Raw genomic sequence first — 17,659 nt, 5'->3', positions numbered from 1 at the left:
CTCTTCCTTAAGCTCTCGGTTAGCCTGATCCTGTGATTTCTGCACTCCTTCATATGACTTCAACTTCTTCCTGCCTCTTGCACATCTGGCTCCTATGACATGCGATACCTGACAGTGAATGTGCTTGCACCAACACGAGCATCCAGTGTGTTGACTGATTGACTGATGATCCCCAGACTGCAGTGGATGACTGCCTTTGGTTCTAATGATCAAGAGAGCCAGACTGCAGTGTGAACTGCCTTTGGTGTCAATTGATCTCCAGACTGCAGAATGGACTGCCTTTGGATGGCCTCAAGCAGTGATACAACACATGTGCTAAGTAGATGCAATGCCCTGCAATTGCAACTGTTGATGGAAACTACCAAGTATACTTATGATGAAGTTATAGCTAGTAATGTAAGGTGTAGAATGGATGGGGATCCACTCAACGGCTATGACGAGGAGCATGGTTATATAGGCATCTTCACAAAGTTGCCTGCAACAGATCCTCCTGCACATCTGGTCCTATGACAGAGCAGCAGGAGTAGTGTCACAGACAACACCCTCCAAACACATATATACTCTCACTTGAGCATAGCATATGAGTGGAACCTCATCCACTCTACACTTTACTTGACTCTTAGGTTGTGCTGATATGGAAGGCTGCATGTTATAGCATTGCCAAACTAGTTCTTCAGATGTGCAAGATAGCCTCTGAATGGAGTGTTTAAGGTGGTCAGTGGAAAGCTATCAGGAACAAGCCTACTGGTTCCTTTCACTGATCAACTTGGTTACACAGTTACAATGCACATATAGCCTGTCCATGTAAGAGAGAGAGGGAGAGTGGAGGATGGCTGGTGGTGTTAATCATGCTTAGTCAGCAGGGCTTGCGACGATCTTGCTCATCGACAATCTTGCTCATCATCAAGGTCCACCTTGCTCACCCTCCAGCAACACTGTCTGCCCAAGATGGCCACCGAATACAAAGACGAGTCTTTGCACCGCTGTCCCTACTCGCAAAAGGCCAAGGCATTGTTGGATTCGCTGCAGGCAGTGGATACGGTCTACCAGGTCGATCTGCGAGCAGATGGGCACAATCTACAGACGGCACTTGCGAGGCTGACGGGACATGCTACTTTCCCGACCATCTTGGCAAGGGATAAGGTGCTGGGTGGCAACGACGATCTGCACCGCTATCACCGCACTGGAGCGCTGGAGGGCGTCTTGCATTCTGTGCGGGCTGTGTAGACATCCGCCACGATGCGTTTGCCTTTGTACTCTACTCTCACAGCGCCTCGATGATGATATGAAGGAGCAACATGGCCTGGGTCGAGCGTGGGAATGGGCAGTGATCGCCTGCTGGAAAAGAGTTGCCTGAAGAAAGCGAATGGCGCCGCTCTTTCTCCTTCTTCTTTTACCACCACCACCACCACGACGGGCCCAGAAATGAGGACCAAAGCAGAACCGCTGTTCAAGAAGCGAGGGCGATGCAAGCCGACACGCATCTCTGCCTCTACCTGCCATGCTACGCTTGCGGACACGAACGAGGACTGCGACGAGCGGCTATCCGTGCAAGAGCTAGCTGCCCTCCGCGCTCTCACCCGCAAACCAGCTGGCATCCAGCTCGACCGGCTCAACAACGGCGAGCGCAAGCCCAACGTCTCTCGACACAAGGCAGCATCCCAGACGCAGATGCAGATGCAGCGCCGCGACTGGATGGCGGATGCTTTCCAGCACGAAACAGGCACCGTGGATGTCGACGGGCATATGTAAGTGCTCCTCACCTCTTGCTTCTCCTCTTGCTTGCTACTCACCGACATGCGTTGCTTTGCTATCACCAGGATGGCGTATATCGAGCAAGAACTGCGGCAACGAACCAACGCCTCGGCACCACAGCCACACGACGACTCCTCCTCCTCCTCCTCCTCCTCCTCCTCCTGCTCAGCCTCGACACAGCAACCGCTGGCGCCACCACCGAAGCAGGAAGAAACCAACGCCTTGCTCTCCACCGCAATGCTGACACGCATCCCCGAAGTCGACCTAGGCATCCAAGCAAAGCTGGACAACATCGCCGACACCGAACTAGCCAAACGCTCTCAGCCTCTCCATTCCACCAAGCACTGCGCCACAGACCAGTGCCTACTGGACCGCTTCAAGAAGCGACAACGAAGGCATGGCTAACGGCACAGCCTCGTCCAGTAAACTGCCTCGCAGCTTTTCATTACCAGTGCCTAGTCCTGCTATCATCCAATCTACGTCCATCCAGTCTTCCCAATCATGTGCCAGTCGATTACAGGAGCAAGAGATCGACAGTCTCTTCCCCAAACTGTCTGTGCTTGTCTGGCTGAAACTGCAAACCTGCTGGGAAAGTTGGTTCTCATGGAAACCTCTCAAGGCTAGCACAGCACACTTGCAATCCTAGGCAACTTGCTAAGACTACACTAGCATATAGCTTCATGACCTCTCTCTTGACATGAGTGTTTGCAATCTTGACAGCCATTCATAGCAAGAGTCATTGTCTTGACTGCAGTAGGCAACTGCCAACAGACAGCATCAAGCAGCAGTGATACAACACCAACACACTCAGAGTAGAAGCAATCTCCTGCAATTGCAACTATTGGCAAGATAACTAAGGATACATACACTAAAGATATAGTTAGTCAAGTGTAGAGTGGATGAGTTTCCACTCAACTATGAGGACAAAGTGAAGATTGTGCAGTTAGATAGACATTTGCAGTGCTGCCTGCAACACTGCTCCAGCTCCTTCTAAGAGGAGTATAGCCTCTGCGCTCTGTTCATACTCTTGTCCTCAGGTGAGAACAAGCACAACTTCATCACTACTTAGGCATCTCCCCCACTTCATCCAAGTGGTGAAATTCCTGTCATCTTACCCCTTCTTGTGATCTCGGCTCATCGTTAGCAATGGCAATGAGCCTCCTGTTACTGCCCCTTCCATCTTATGTTTCTGCTTGAGTCCTGCCAAGTCGATAGCCTCTTTTTGTGGTGTGGCTTTGTGAAATCAGTTGGACAGGCCCTTTCTGGTCAGTTTCACTGAGAAACCCTTTGTCAGAGGTCATGCACCTGAAACCTGATATCTGTAGTAGAAACACATCTATTACAGATCTTGTCAAGATATGTGGTAAAATGCTGTGTATTACTATTCTTGTCAGGAACTGTTGTAGAAGGCCACTATGACTTTTCTCACCCAAATATGTGATAGGTTCATTGCTATTGCAGGTTTTGACCAACCTCTGTGGACACTCTGTCCAGAGGTAGCTCAGCATGATCAATAATGATAGCTGTATTGCAATGACACCAAGGTCTGGTGTGAGTAATGCTGTTGGCGCCAACATGAGTGTCCAGTGTGTCAGCTGAGTGCTTGAGGTGATCTCCAGACTGCAGTGAACAACTGTCTTTGGTTCTATGATTGAGAGAGCCAGATGTCAGGGGTCTCGCGCCTGAAACCCAGGTCGGTCTGTCGAGATACTCGGTGACTATCAAACTGTGCGACAGCTATTGTCTCAGTATCGGTGACTATCAAGTTGTGCAGTGACAGCAGGTGGCGTTTGTTGTATATACTATCGTAGGTTTCGGCTGACCTCTGTGGACACTCCATTCAGGGGTAGCTCGGCACGATCAATATCAATGTTATGATGACACCAAGGTCTGGTGTGAGTGTTGATGATGATGAGGTTGATGACGTTGGTGATAAGGTTGGTGGGTGTTGATGATAATGAGGTTGATGGTGTTGGTGATAAGGTTGGTGGCGTCAACATGAGTGTCCAGTGTGTTGACTTGATGCTTGAAGTGATCCCTGGACCGCAGTGGACTACTGCCTTCGGTTCTATCTATATCTGGACCACTAACCTGCTATGGGGCGCCTACAGACATCAGGTAGTGGTGATACAACACACACACTACAATGAGGAGCAATCTTGATAGATTGCTGCTATGCTGACTGAAACTAATATATACTTATGCTGAAGTGATAACTAGTTATGGTGAGTAGAGTGGATGAGGATCCACTCAACCTATGATGATGAGAAAGCATGGTTATATACCTCTTCACAGCATCACCAGCGATGCTGCTCCTGCTCTCTCTCCAGAGAGTACCTTCTTCATCGAGTACTGCTCAGGGGCCTCTCCTGCTTGGCGCCCCTGTGCCTCTTGAGTGGTGGCGACTCCTTTGACACTGCTCCTCCTCCTCATGACCTGGTGTCGACTCCCTCGACATTGCTCCTCTTCCTCATGACCTGCTTGCCAGTGTCCTATGACTCTTGTCTCTCGAGCCCCTGAGTGGTAACCATCTGAGCTTGGTCCTCTTCATGGCTGTGCCTGCTCCTTGAGCTTGGTCCTCCTCGTGGCTGTGCCTGGCCCTCCTCACATGTGGCTCGGTTCTCCTTTGCATGTGAGTCCATAGGAGTCCATGGTCTCCATGGAGACTGCACTACGACCATGCTCTCTACTGGTATCGACTAGATCTTCGATACCTGTGCTCCTTCCATATGAACCAGTGACCCTCCTGCTTCTTGAGCATCCAGGCCCATGACAGGGATGAATCCATGATAGGAGATCCACAAACTCCTACCCCGGTTTCACAACCAAGACGATCAGTCTCATTTGCTGACTTCGATGAGCAGTCCAACATCAACTACAAGAAGTACACCTCCCCCACCAGGCCAAGATACATCAAGCCCAGGGTGGACCCATACAGCAGGCCCAGGATAGATCCTTATGGCCTGGATTAAGAGGAGGATGCTAGCATAATGGGAGAACTAACATGATCAAAGCCAATCGCCACACCATTCCCAAAGTTCAATCCCAGAGATGTTGAGATCTTCATCCTTGAAGCCAAAGCTTGGTTCAAGTTCAACCAGGTTTATGAGCAGTCAAGGATGATCAATCACATGGGTGCTCAATTGGAAGGGAATGCACATGAATGGTGGACATCAAAGCTTCACAATGATAGAGCTCGAGAAGGGAGACTGTTCAATGACTGGCACTACTTCACAGAGCATCTGTCAGAACAGTTCAATCCCTGGAATGCTAGGATGGAGGCCTACAACAAACTGTTGGCTCTCCAACTCATGAGTGATGCACCTGGTGCTGCCACACATCACGTTGAGCAATTCAGAGACTTGGAGGGACAGGTCAATCTAGATGACAATGAGCTAGTGATTGATCTATTCTGAGGTAGTCTCACATGTAGTCTACAAGAGAAGTTCGAGCAGAACCAACCCATGAAAAGGTGGGAATGGTATCAAGAGGTCGAAGAGATTGGCTGGCAGAGGATGCTGCTACAGCAGTCCTCTGCTAGGCACCCAAGTGCTACTCCATCATGACCAAACCCAGGAACCTGGTCTATGCCACCAGCTCAAGGTTTATTCCCTGCTTGGCAACTGGCACAAACTCACCCAGCTTGACTGCCAGCACAAACAACTATGGGAAACCTTAACTGGCCAACCAATCGCCTCCTGCCCCATCAGTTCATTGAGGGCCCAAAGCAAGGAAGCCCTGCAACATCAAGCAGCAACACTTGCCATTTGCGCAAGGGCATCAGTCATTGGGCCAGAGACTGTCCAAGCCAGAAGGTAGACTCTCTGGGCCCACGACCCATGGGTCTGAAGGAGTACCAGCCTCCCATGGACACTGACCATGAAGAGGCCCAAGACGATGTCAACGAGGGAAATGACAGTGGGGCAATGCACTGATGGTGTGCATGGCTCTACAAACCTCCTCACCATTGCTATGTATATATCAAGATTGTCAAGTATGTTTCTCTACCAGCAGAGGAAAAGCAGTATTAGAGCTCTCCAGGATGGTTCAAGACCACCCGGCTCATATACTCGCCGACACTGGCACTTAGGGTTCTAAGGGCGTCCGGCCGTGGGGCAGACGCGTCTTGCCCTCCTGGAAGATGGTCCACTTCAAAATTCAAGATGGTCCAATACAAAATTCAAGATGGTCCATTTCAATTTTGAAGACAGTCTATTTCAAAATTCAAGACGGTCCATTACAAAATTCAAGACAGTCCAATACAAAGTTAGAGCGCAATCAAGAGGAGTGCAATTGACAGGAGTGCAATCGAGAGGAGCACAATCGAGAGCAGAGCAAGAGAGAGGAGCGCAATCGAGAGCAGAGCAATCGACAGGAGCTCCATCAAGAGCAGAGCAAGAGACAGGAGCGCAATCGACAGGAGCACAATCGAAAGGAGCGCAATCGAGCACAGAGCAATCGAGAGGAGCGCAATCGCGAGCAGAGCAATCGAGAGGAGCGCAATCGACAGCAGCGCAATCGACAGGACCGCTCATTCTGCTGGAGCAGCACAATCCGGAGCAGCACAATCGACAGGAGTGCAATCGACAGGAGTGCAATCAAGAAGAGTGCAATTCAGAGGAGTGAAATCGAGAGGAGCTCAATCGAGAGCCGAGCAAGAGAGAGGAGCTCACTCGACAGGAGCGCAATCAACAGGAGCACAATCGACAGTAGCGCTCACTCTGCTGGAGCAGCACAATCGACATGAGCGCAATTGACAGGAGCGCAATCGAGAGCAGAACAAGAGAGAGGAGCGCAATTGACAGGAGCGCAATTGAGAGTGGAACAATCAACAGGAGCGCAATTAAGAGGAGCGCAATCGACAGCAGAGCAAGAGAAAGGAGTGCAAGAGAGAGCAGAGCGAGAGAGAGGAGCGCAATTGAGAGGAGTGCAATCGAGAGCAGAGCAATCTTGAGGAGCGCAATCGAGAGCAGCGCAATCGAGAGGAGCTCCATCAAGAGCAGAGCAATCGACAGGAGCGCAATCGACAGGAGCGCAATCAAGAGAAGAGCAATCGACAGGATCACAAGGAGTGCAATCGACAGGAGCTCTATCGACAGGAGCTCAATCGACAGGAGCTCAATCGAGAGAAGAGCAGCAGAGAGGAGCGCTCAGCCGGGTTAATTATTGTGGTCTAACATTCGCCAAAATTCAACATGTCGAGCGAATAGCTTTAACACACAGAAAAACCACGGGTGTGGAGCGAATAGCTTTAACACACAGAAAAAACACGGGTGTGGAGCGAATAGCTGTGACAGACAGAAAAACACAGGTGTCACATGCGTAGGTCTAACATATCGAAAAATACATATCAAAAAGACATGTCGTAAGTGGAGTACTAACACGTGGAAAAATACGTGTCGAAAAGGTATTTTCGACTTGTTTTTTTCAAGTTTATTTTTTGACGTGTATTTTTGCGACCTTACAAGGGTGTTCCCAGCGAGACCCTTGGAAACATGATATCTGTACTAATGAGATATGTAGGGATACCCCAGGACTATGTGTATGCAAAGTCTCATGGTACCCTAGCCCTAGCCCTAGCCGGTGTGTCTTGCTTGCAGGCAATGCACAATTGCGCTCTGCCAAAATCGAAATTCACGCAACTGCGTTGACCCCCAATGCACTCGAAATTTACACTGCTCAAGTGCTGCAATGCAAACAAATTTATTTTCGCTGGAGCAGCGCAAATTGAGCAACGCACAGCTGGAGCAACGCACTCACAGCTGGAGCAATGCACTCACAGCTGGAGCAATGCACACTCTGCTGGAGCAGCGCAATTTGAGCAACGCACAGCTCAAGAGCAATGCAGAGCTCCAGGACAACTCTTGCACTTACACCCCACAACTACTCAGCCTTACTTACAAGGGTGTTCCCAGCGAGACCCTTGGAAACATGAAATCTGTACTAATGAGATATGTAGGGATACCCTAGGACTATGTGTATGCAAAGTCTCATGGTACCCTGTTCTGTGGTGGCTGAGATATGGGCCATCAAAGTTTGGTCACTAGGTTTGAACTTTGGTGAACCTAGGTAAACTTCAATGAAGCTGGGTAAACTTCAATGAACTGAGGTAAACTTCAATGAACCTAGGAAAACTTCAATGAACCTAGGTTAACATGAATGAACCTAGGTAAATGTTGATGAAGCCAGGCAAATGTTGGTGAACCTAGGTAAACTTTGATGTAGCTAGGCAAACTTAGGGTTACAAGGGGCTGCCTGGTAGGGATGACTTTCAACATGTGTCGACCCATTAATGAAAGTTGTTCATTTGGGCGCTAGGAACAATAATGTTGCTGATCCCTGCTTGAGTTTTTCAGTGGGTTGTGGAGATATTGCATGTTGAAGTTGGGAGCAGGACAAGTCAGGACCTTGAAATATTGATATTTCTGGCATGCACCCATAATGAAAGTTGTTGCTCTATGCACCCATAAGCGTGTCCTAAACTCTCATGACAATCGACCAACCCATTGTTGAGCTGTGGTGGACTTTGTGTTTTTGAAATTTTGGCCAAAGCTGCAAGGGTCCCCCCTTGGAGCTTCGAGATCTGGACCTCGATTTTGAGCCAACATTTTTGCACAAGTCTGGAGATATGTGAGATCTATTCCGATCTAACATTTCGAACATGTAATTATGTTATGTAATCACAATTGCGATCTAACATTATGATCATGTGACCCAACTGCGAGATTATGTGCGCTCCATTTCGAACTTGTAATTATATTATGTAATAACAATTCGATCTAACATTATAAACACGTGATGCGACAGGTTACAAGGGTGTTCCCGGCGAGACCCTAGCCCTAGCCCTAGCCCTAGCCGGTGTGTCTTGCTTGCGGGCAACACACAATTGCGCTCCGCCAAATTCGAAATTCATGCGACTGCGTTGACCCCCAACGCACTCGAAATTTACACTGCTCAAGTGCTGCAATGCAAACAAATTTATTTTCGCTGGAGCAGCGCAAATTGAGCAACGCACAGCTGGAGCAACGCACTCACAGCTGGAGCAACGCACACTCTGCTGGAGCAACGCAATCTGAGCAGCGCACAGCTCGAGAGCAACGCACTGTTCGAGAGCAACGCACAGCTCAAGAGCAACACACAGCTGGAGCAACGCAATCTGAGAAGCGCAATCTCATCAGCGAACTGCTGGACAGCGCACACTCTGTCGGAGCAGCACAATTGAGAGCAGCACAATTGAGAGGAGCGCAATCGAGAGGAGCGCTCACTCTGCTGGAGCAGCACAATCGACATGAGCGCAATCAAGACGAACGCAATCGACAGGAGCGCAATCGACAGGAGCACAATCAAAAGGAGCGCAATCGACAGGAGCACAATCAAGAGGAGTGCAATCAACAGGAGCGAGCACTCTGCTGCAGCAGCGCAATCGACAAGAGCTCGATCGACAGGAGTTCAATCAAGAGCAGCACAATCGACAGAAGCTCAATCAAGAGAAGAGCAATCGGCAGGAGCTCTATCGACAGGAGCACAATCGAAAGGAGGGCAATCTACAGGAACGCAATCGAGAGCAGAGCAGGAGAGAGGAGGTCTATCGACAGGATCTCAATCGACAGGAGCACAATCAGGAGGAGTGCCATTAAGAGGAGTGAAATCGAGAGGAGCTGAATCGAGAGCCGAGCAAGAGAGAGGAGCTCACTCGACAGGAGCGCAATCGACAGCAGAGCAAGAGAGAGGAACGCAAGAGAGAGGAGCACAATCGACAGGAGCTTTATCGACAGGAGCTTTATCAACAGGAGCTCATTGGAGAGGAGCGCAATTGACAGGAGCGCAATCGAGTGAAGAGCAAGAGACAGGAGCGCAATCGAGAGCAGAGCAGGAGAGAGCAGCGCATTCGACAGGAGCACAATCGACAGGAGCTCATTGCAGAGGAGCGCAATCCACAGGAGCGCAATCGAGAGCAGAGCAAGAGACAAAAGCGCAATTGAGAGCAGAGCAGGAGAGAGGAGCGCAATCGACAGTAGTGCAAGAGAGAGCAGAGCGAGAGAGAGGAGCGCAATTGAGAGGAGCGCAATCGACAGGAGTGCATTCGACAGGAGCTCAATCAAGAGCAGCGCAATCGAGAGGAGCTCAATCGAGAGCAGAGCAATCAAGAGGAGCGCAATCAAGAGGAGCGCTCACTCTGCTGCAGCAGCACAATCTAGAGGAGCTCGATCGAGAGCAGTGCACACTTTGCTGGAGCAGCACAATCAAGAGGAGCACACTGCTGGACAGCGCTCACTCTGCTGGAGGAGCACAAGTCGAAGGAGCACAAGACTAACCGTCATTTCAAACCCGATCTAACATTTGGAGCGCGTTGCCCGACATTTATTTTTGACATCAGATTCAATCTAACATTCTTGAGATGTGTCTAACATTTTGTGACCTCTATTTCGACCTCATATTTTCGCACCTTTTGTTAAATATGTGTTCTTTGTTTCAATCTAGTATTTTGCGCACATTACTGATACTTTGAAAACATTGTTTCGATCTAACCTTTTTGGCATGTGACCTGTGTTATGTAACCCCTAGCCCTAGCCGGTGTGTCTTGCTTGCGGGCAACGCACAATTGCGCTCCGCCAAATTCGAAATTCACATGACTGCGTTGACCCCCAATGCACTCGAAATTTACACTGCTCAAGTGCTGCAATGCAAACAAATTTATTTTCGCTGGAGCAGCGCAAAATGAGCAACGCACAGCTGGAGCAACGCACTCACAGCTGGAGCAACGCACTCACAGCTGGAGCAATGCACTCACAGCTGGAGCAATACACACTCTGCTGGAGCAACACAATCTGAGCAGTGCACAGCTCGAGAGCAATGCACTGTTTGAGAGCAACACACAGCTCAAGAGCAATGCACTGCTTGAGAGCAATGCACTGTTCGAGAGCAATGCACTCACAGCTGGAGCAATGCACACTCTGCTGGAGCAGCGCAATTTGAGCAATGCACAGCTCAAGAGCAATGCAGAGCTCCAGCACAACTCTTGCACTTACACCCCACAACTACTCAGCCTTACAACACCTTTGTCGACATCATCAGCCTCCTTTGCACTCTTAGCCCTTTGTTCTTGCTGCCACTACTTCTCATCATCACCACACAACATAATCACCACTTGTCTTCATCAGCTGTTGTTCTCTCTCATGCTCACACCTCACTACCACTCTGCCTTACAACACCTTTGTCAACATCATTTCTCTCTCACACTCACACCTCACTACTGCTCAGCCTTACAGCACCTTTGTTGACATCATTTCTCTCTCATGCTCACACCTCACTACCAATCAGCCTTGCAACACCTTTGTCAACATCATCAGCCTTTGTCCTTTATGCTCTCACACCTTTGTTGACATCATTAGCCTTTGTTCTTACACTCTCACACCTTTGTTGACATCATCAGCCTTTGTTCTTACACTCTCACACCTTTGTCCTTTATGCTCTCACCCCTTTGTTCTTGCCACTGCTGCTTTTCTCACCATCACCACACATCACCATTGCCACTTGTTTCCTCCAGGCCTTTGCTCATCATCAATCCTTAGTCGATCTTCAACCCTTTGTTCTCATCATTGCTTTGTTGCACATCACCTTTCACATCACTGCCTGTACTCTATTCCCACACTCAGCAATCCAATGTTGTTGTTCCCCATCATCATTGTGTGTGTGTCTGCACATGCATCCTTTGACTTTGTCATTGCCAACACCTGAGCTCCTCAGCATTAGCATATATACCAGCCCTCTTTCACAGCTATGGCAAGTCTCCTCAACACTCACATCTCTCAGCACCATACCACACCAGCAACATCTAGCTCTTCTTGCTGCTAACACCAACCACAATCTACAATGTCTCAATCATCTTCCATCTCCATTGGTGCCAGCATCAACACTGCTGCTGCAGTCAGGTACGTGCTATTATCCTCTTCCTTTGCCTTTTCCTATTGATCTCCAACTGACCAGTCTCTGTCTCTTACCGAGCTTTGCTGTCACTGTCACAGTAGCAGCATCAACCCCTTCACTGAAAGCCAAGTTCCTCTTGCCATCATCAAGAACCTTGTGATGCACAGTGCCAATGCTCTTTCAAACCCTGATGATGCTTTCCCATCTCCAGTAGCTGATGACCTCGCTCCTTCTGATGCCATCAACAGTGATGATGACTTGTATGTACACTGCTTCTCTCTCCAGTGTATCTTCTTGATCAGCATCAACTGACGTCACTTGTGCTATCTATGCTCTCCTTGTCATCAACAGCACTTTGCTGCTCCCTGCTGCCAACCAGACTGCTCTTGCTGCTCCAGTTGATCTGAAGGTTGCCAACCAGCTTTGCAGCTTCTGCCTCCGCCTCCTCCAGCACCCTTCTCTTCTCCTCTGCACTCGCCCTGAGTGCACTCACCACCTGCTGCTCATCCCAACCTATGCCAATGTGTCTCAGCACCTCAAGTCCCACCATCATCTGCTCACCAAGACTGGCATCAAGCTGTTGGAGGAGACACTCCTTACTCTCAACCTTGTCAGCCCCACTACTGTCAGCATCAACACCAATCTACTCCCCATCAACCTCATCAAGGAGCTTGATACATTTGATGGCTACTGTTGCAGTATCTGCAAGTATGCTGTCAAGTCGAGCTCCTCTGCATACAAGCACCAGTGCAGCAGCCATGATGGAAAGGCTTCTGTCATCCACCCTGTTCTCATTCAGCCCATCTTCACCAGTGGTCCCTTCACCTGCTATGTGTGGGTCTTCAACAGCAAGCTCGAGCCTACACCCCCTCCTGTTGCCTTCAACATCAACACCAACATCAACACAGAGGAGGACACAGCTTTCAAGGAGCAGCTGGAAGCATTCTTTGCCAAGGATGCAGAGCTAATGGCAAAGGCAGATCTGGACATGGAGGGCATTCAACCACGAACTGTGACTGGCAATCTCAGCCCATGGCTCAAGCAGCTAGGCTGGCAGGAGTACTGGGCTGGCAAGCCAGTGGCAGCCATTGGTTCCCTTGGCTGCAACCCTCACAAGTGGCCAGGTGCCCACCAGGACTTCCTTCACTGGCTGCTTGGCATGACACAACAGTGTACGCAGCAGTGGATGGAGGCACTTCTTCAATCTGGCCACCAGGTGCAGCAAACCTTCCATGCCTTTGACGACACCCCTAGCCATCCATACTCCCTTGATCAACCCACAGTCATCAAGTGTGCTGACTGCTGGGCAATGCTCATCACCATGCTGGCTCATGTCATGCTAGATGGCAAGGTTCTTGGCTACTATGGTGATGATGATCAGGATGCACACCTTGGCATCAGTGAACAGCTTGCAGGGCTCTTTGAGGACCTTCAGGACCTCTTCCATGATCCCAATCTGGATGTTGATGTCTCCATGCATCCTGATGTGGTTTTGCAAGCATTTAGTGGCATCCAGTCGATCAGTGTCTACCTCATCACCCAAGATCCTCCTGCCTATGGTGAGCTGGAACGTCTTCCTCTGCTACGCACCTTCCTCCACCTCTGCCTCTCTCCTGATGGCACATCCAAGCCGGTCAATACAGCAACCTCGATCCTGGTCAACTTGGAGTTTGCATTCCATGCAGTGATGCATCACCACCTTCTCCACCCAGACCATGGCACTCTCATTGGCAAGCCAGTCCCAGAGATCAACAAGGGGGTTCAAGCAGTTATGAAGCATTACCTGTTCAACAACAGCTACTCGGCAAGTGCTCATCTGCAATCCCTTCTCTGCTATGGGACCAAGCTGGCTAAGGATGATGGCAGCAGCCTCTACTTCCGGTGGTCTGAGGATAGGAAGCTGGTGACTTATGGCACCAACACAATCAAGATCAGCTGCCTTCACACCCTTGTCCAAGGCACCTTGGACTGTGCCACCTCTCTGTTGGAGCAGCTGCTGCTGAAGGATGGTGCCTTGTCCAAGCATGTGGATCTGTCTACATACAAGGACCACTTCTGCAACAGGGAGCCAGGCTACAGCTTTGTTACTGCTACAAAGCAAGATACTGGCACCTTTTGCCTCCGTCAGGCTCTCAAAGGCTTTCCTCAGCATCAACCGCTCCTTGATACTTGCTCAGCAGAGCCAGAGTTTGACACGGCTGCTGCCCATGCCTACTTTGCCCTTCACAATGAGTTCAACAAGCTCCTTGCTGTGCTCATTGAGCTCACCAGTGGTCTGCTGGCAAGAGGCACAGAGCTGGTCAAGCTGCAGCACACCAACACATTGGTCAGCCAGCGCAACCTCTTCCTTGCTGATGGTCACTTTGTCACTGTGCTTGCCAGCAACAAGGGCAAAGGTCCATCCAAGCTCATCCCTCGCTTCCTCCCTCATGCTGTTGGCCAGCTGGTGCTCTTTTATGTCATGGAGGTAGTGCCTTTCCTGCACCTCCTCTTCAACTTGGTAGAAGTTGCATGGGAGCTGAGTGCTCTCCTCCTTGTCAATCACAGGGGTCAGCCATGGCAGACCAATGACATCAGCAAGACATTACAGAGTCTTTGTCAGGAGTTTGTTGGCCCATCAGCAAGTTCTCTCCACATATGCAACTGGTGGCAGCTGTCAGTCAGCATTGACAAGGTGCTCATCCGGCCTGGCCTTCCCTCAGAGGAGTATGCTGACCATTCTCACGACTTGCAAGCTGGTCACTCCACATCTACTGCTCAGCAGCACTATGGTCTGGACAGCAGCATGCTACTTGAACTGACACAGGAGAGCTTGGATTGTATGCTCTCTGTCTCCAAGAGGTGGCATGCATTCTGGTGTCTGGCTTCATGCTACCAGGATGCTGTGCAGCCATTGGATGCAGCAGCACCTCCTCAGGCAGGCTCTGCATGTGTCAATGCTGCCTTGCCTGTGGATCTCAAGTGCAAGTTGGACAAGTTGGAGGAAGATGTCTGGCACATCAGGAGAAAGGTGGAGGAGAAGCCATCTGCTTCCCTTGCAAACATCATCCCTCCTGTTGTTGAGAACCACCGTTCAGCTGTAATACCTCCTGTGGTCAGAAAAGCCCTCTTCAAGGTCACTGGTAGCCACTGTACCAAGACAGTGGAGCAGGCATATGCACTCAATGCCATTCACAGGCATGAGTCACCACTGATCATTGTCATGGCAACAGGCACTGGCAAGTCTGCACTCTTCATGACACCTCTGTTTTGGCTTCCTCCTACCTCGGTGGTGGTGGTGGTTGTACCATTCATTGCGCTCATGGAGGACCTACTGGAGCAATGCAAGCTTGTTGGGATCATTGCAAGCAAGTGGTCTGGGTACAACTGTGCCAAGAAGGTGGAGGGAAGTCAGCTTGTGTTGGTGGCTGCAGAGAATTGCTACAATGAGCACTTTGGCAGCTGGGCACAGGAGATGGTGGAGCAAGAGTGCCTGGCAGCCATCTTCTTTGATGAGTGTCATGTCTGCATCACACAAGACTCCTTCTGGCCATCAATGGCAAAGATCAAGCAACTGATCACCACTGTTCCAGTGCCTCAGTACTTCCTCACTGCCACCCTGCCACCAAGCCTCCTGTTGACCTTCAAGGCTGCACTCTGTCTCCCACAAGATGGCACTGGTATCATCCATGCTGCTACCAACTGCAACAACATTGCCTACTCTGTTCAATGGCTGCCATCCTCTGCAACCATGGACTTTTACTTGCAGCAGCTTCTCCGTGTCATGGGCCTGGATGCTCAAGAAGCAGGAGGGTCACTGGTTCATATGGACGGAGCACAGGTATCGAAGACCTAGTCAATACCAGTAGAGAGCATGGTCGTAGTGCAGTCTCCATGGAGACCATGGACTCCTATGGATTCACATGCAAAGGAGCACTGAGCCCATATGCGAGGAGGACCAGGCACAGCCACGAGGAGGACCAAGCTCAAAGAGCAGGCGCAGCCATGAGGAGGACCAAGCTCAGATGGTTACCACTCAGGGGCTCGAGAGACAGGAAGTCGACACAGGTCATGAGGAGGAGGAGCAGTGTCGAAGGAGTCGACACAGGTCATGAGGAGGAGGAGCAGTGTCGAAGGAGTCGACACAGGTCATGAGGAGGAGGAGCAGTGTCGAAGGAGTCGACACCACTCAAGAGGCACAGGGGTGCCAAGCAGGAGAGGCCCCTGAGCAGTACTCGATGAAGAAAGTACTCTCTGGAGAGAGAGCAGGAGCAGCATCGCTGGCGATGCTGTGAAGAGGTATATAACCATGCTTTCTCATCATCATAGGTCGAGTGGATCCCCATCCACTCTACTCACCATACAACTAGTCAATACTTTAGAAACACAAGTACTCATTAGTTACAGTCAGCATAGCAGCAATCTATCAAGGTTGCTCCTCATCGTAGTGTGTGTGTTGTATCACCACTACCTGACGTCCGAAGGCGCCCATAGCAGGTTAGCGGTCCGGATATAGATAGAACCGAAGGCAGTAGTCCACTGCGGTCCGGGGATCACTTCAAGCATCAAGTCAACACACTGGACACTCATGTTGATGCCACCAACCTTATCACCAACACCATCAACCTCATTATCATCGACATCACCAATCTCATCACCAACACCATCAACCTCATCATCATCAACATGCACACCAGACCTTGGTGTCATCATAACATTGATATTGATTGTGCCGAGCTACCCCTGAACGGAGTGTCCACAGAGGTCAGCCGAAACCTACGATAGTATATACAACAAACGCCACCTGCTGTCACTGCACAACTTGATAGTCACCGAGTATCTCGAGACAATAGCTGTCGCACAGTTTGATAGTCACCGAGTATCTCGACAGACCGACCTGGGTTTCAGGCGCGAGACCCCTGACATTAGAGTGGATCGTTCAAGCAGCTCCTCACGATCACCATGACGGACCCAGACCTCAACAACAAGCTCGATAGACTACTCACTCTATTGGAAGCACAGCTAGAGCTTACCAGACAGGGTCATCGAGAGGAACGATTACAACGAGCTCAACTGAGCAGGGAGGAGACAATGGACCTCTCTCACTCAGAAGACCAAGCAGGAGGAGGAGATGAGTCTATGATAGGAGACCCACATACTCCTACTCCAGCTCCACGACCAAGACGATCAGTCTCATTCAACCTGGATGAGCAGGAGGACATCAACTACGAGAAGTATGCTTCACCTACTGGGCCAAGATATGTCAAGACTAAGCTGGACCCCTACAGCAGGACTAGGACGGACCCTTACCCCCTGGACCACGAGGAGGATACCAGCATCATGGCAGAGCTTAACCGGTCAAAGCCCATTGCCACCCCCTTTCCAAAGTTCAATCCCCGAGACATGGAGATCTTCATTCTAGAAGCCGAAGCATGGTTTAAGTTCAACCAGGTGTATGAGCAGTCTAGGATGATCAATCACATGGGTGCTCAACTGGAAGGGACAGCAAGAGAGTGGTGGACCTCCAAGCTCCGTATTGATAGAGCTAGAGAAGGAAGGTTGTTCAATGATTGGCACTACTTCACAGAGCGACTGTTAGAGCAGTTCAACCCACGCAATGCTAGGATGGAGGCATACAACAAGCTGTTGGCTCTCAGACTCACAAGTGATGCTCCTGGTGCCGCCACACGTCATGTAGAGCGGTTCAGAGACTTGGAAGGACAGGTCAACCTAGATGACAATGAGCTAGTGATTGATCTCTTCAGAGGTAGTCTCACTCGTAGCATACAGGAGAAGTTCGAGAGGAATCCACCTGGGAAGAGATGGGAGTGGTATCGAGAGGTTGAGGAGATCGATCGACAGAGGATGCTAGGGTTAGGGTTAGGGTTAGGGTTAGGGTTAGGGTTAGGGTTAGGGTTAGGGTTTAGGGTTAGGGTTAGGGTTAGGGTTAGGGTTAGGGTTAGGGTTAGGGTTAGGGTTAGGGTTAGGGTTTAGGGTT

At 50.1% G+C, this 17,659-nt stretch overlaps 4 protein-coding genes across 4 annotated transcripts; all 4 read left to right on the top strand.

The window, feature by feature from the left end:
* Positions 1-948: 948 nt before the first annotated feature.
* On the top strand, positions 949-2,160 carry UHO2_05700 (uncharacterized protein; the record flags this gene model as incomplete). Its single annotated transcript, XM_041558599.1, has 3 exons — positions 949-1,150; positions 1,292-1,748; positions 1,821-2,160. 3 exons carry the CDS (start codon positions 949-951, stop codon positions 2,158-2,160), a joined length of 999 nt encoding a protein of 332 aa, XP_041414533.1.
* Positions 2,161-4,541: 2,381 nt separating this feature from the next.
* Positions 4,542-5,171, top strand: UHO2_05699 (uncharacterized protein; the record flags this gene model as incomplete). Its single annotated transcript, XM_041558598.1, has 2 exons — positions 4,542-4,679; positions 4,794-5,171. The coding sequence occupies 2 exons, from the start codon at positions 4,542-4,544 to the stop codon at positions 5,169-5,171; spliced, it is 516 nt and encodes a 171-aa protein (XP_041414532.1).
* Positions 5,172-5,940: 769 nt separating this feature from the next.
* On the top strand, positions 5,941-6,502 carry UHO2_05698 (uncharacterized protein; the record flags this gene model as incomplete). The annotated part of the gene is made up of 2 exons (XM_041558597.1): positions 5,941-5,943; positions 6,056-6,502. 2 exons carry the CDS (start codon positions 5,941-5,943, stop codon positions 6,500-6,502), a joined length of 450 nt encoding a protein of 149 aa, XP_041414531.1.
* Positions 6,503-11,628: 5,126 nt separating this feature from the next.
* UHO2_05697 (uncharacterized protein) lies at positions 11,629-15,517 on the top strand (the record flags this gene model as incomplete). The annotated part of the gene is made up of 3 exons (XM_041558596.1): positions 11,629-11,687; positions 11,781-11,942; positions 12,034-15,517. 3 exons carry the CDS (start codon positions 11,629-11,631, stop codon positions 15,515-15,517), a joined length of 3,705 nt encoding a protein of 1,234 aa, XP_041414530.1.
* Between the last annotated feature and the right edge of the window lie 2,142 nt (positions 15,518-17,659).

The sequence above is a fragment of the Ustilago hordei genome (genome assembly GCF_900519145.1).
Source record: "Ustilago hordei strain Uho2 genome assembly, contig: UHO2_contig_15, whole genome shotgun sequence".
Taxonomy (NCBI): domain Eukaryota; kingdom Fungi; phylum Basidiomycota; class Ustilaginomycetes; order Ustilaginales; family Ustilaginaceae; genus Ustilago; species Ustilago hordei.
The sequence above is the reverse complement of the archived record's forward strand: the minus strand, read 5'-3'. Positions and strand labels throughout refer to the sequence as shown.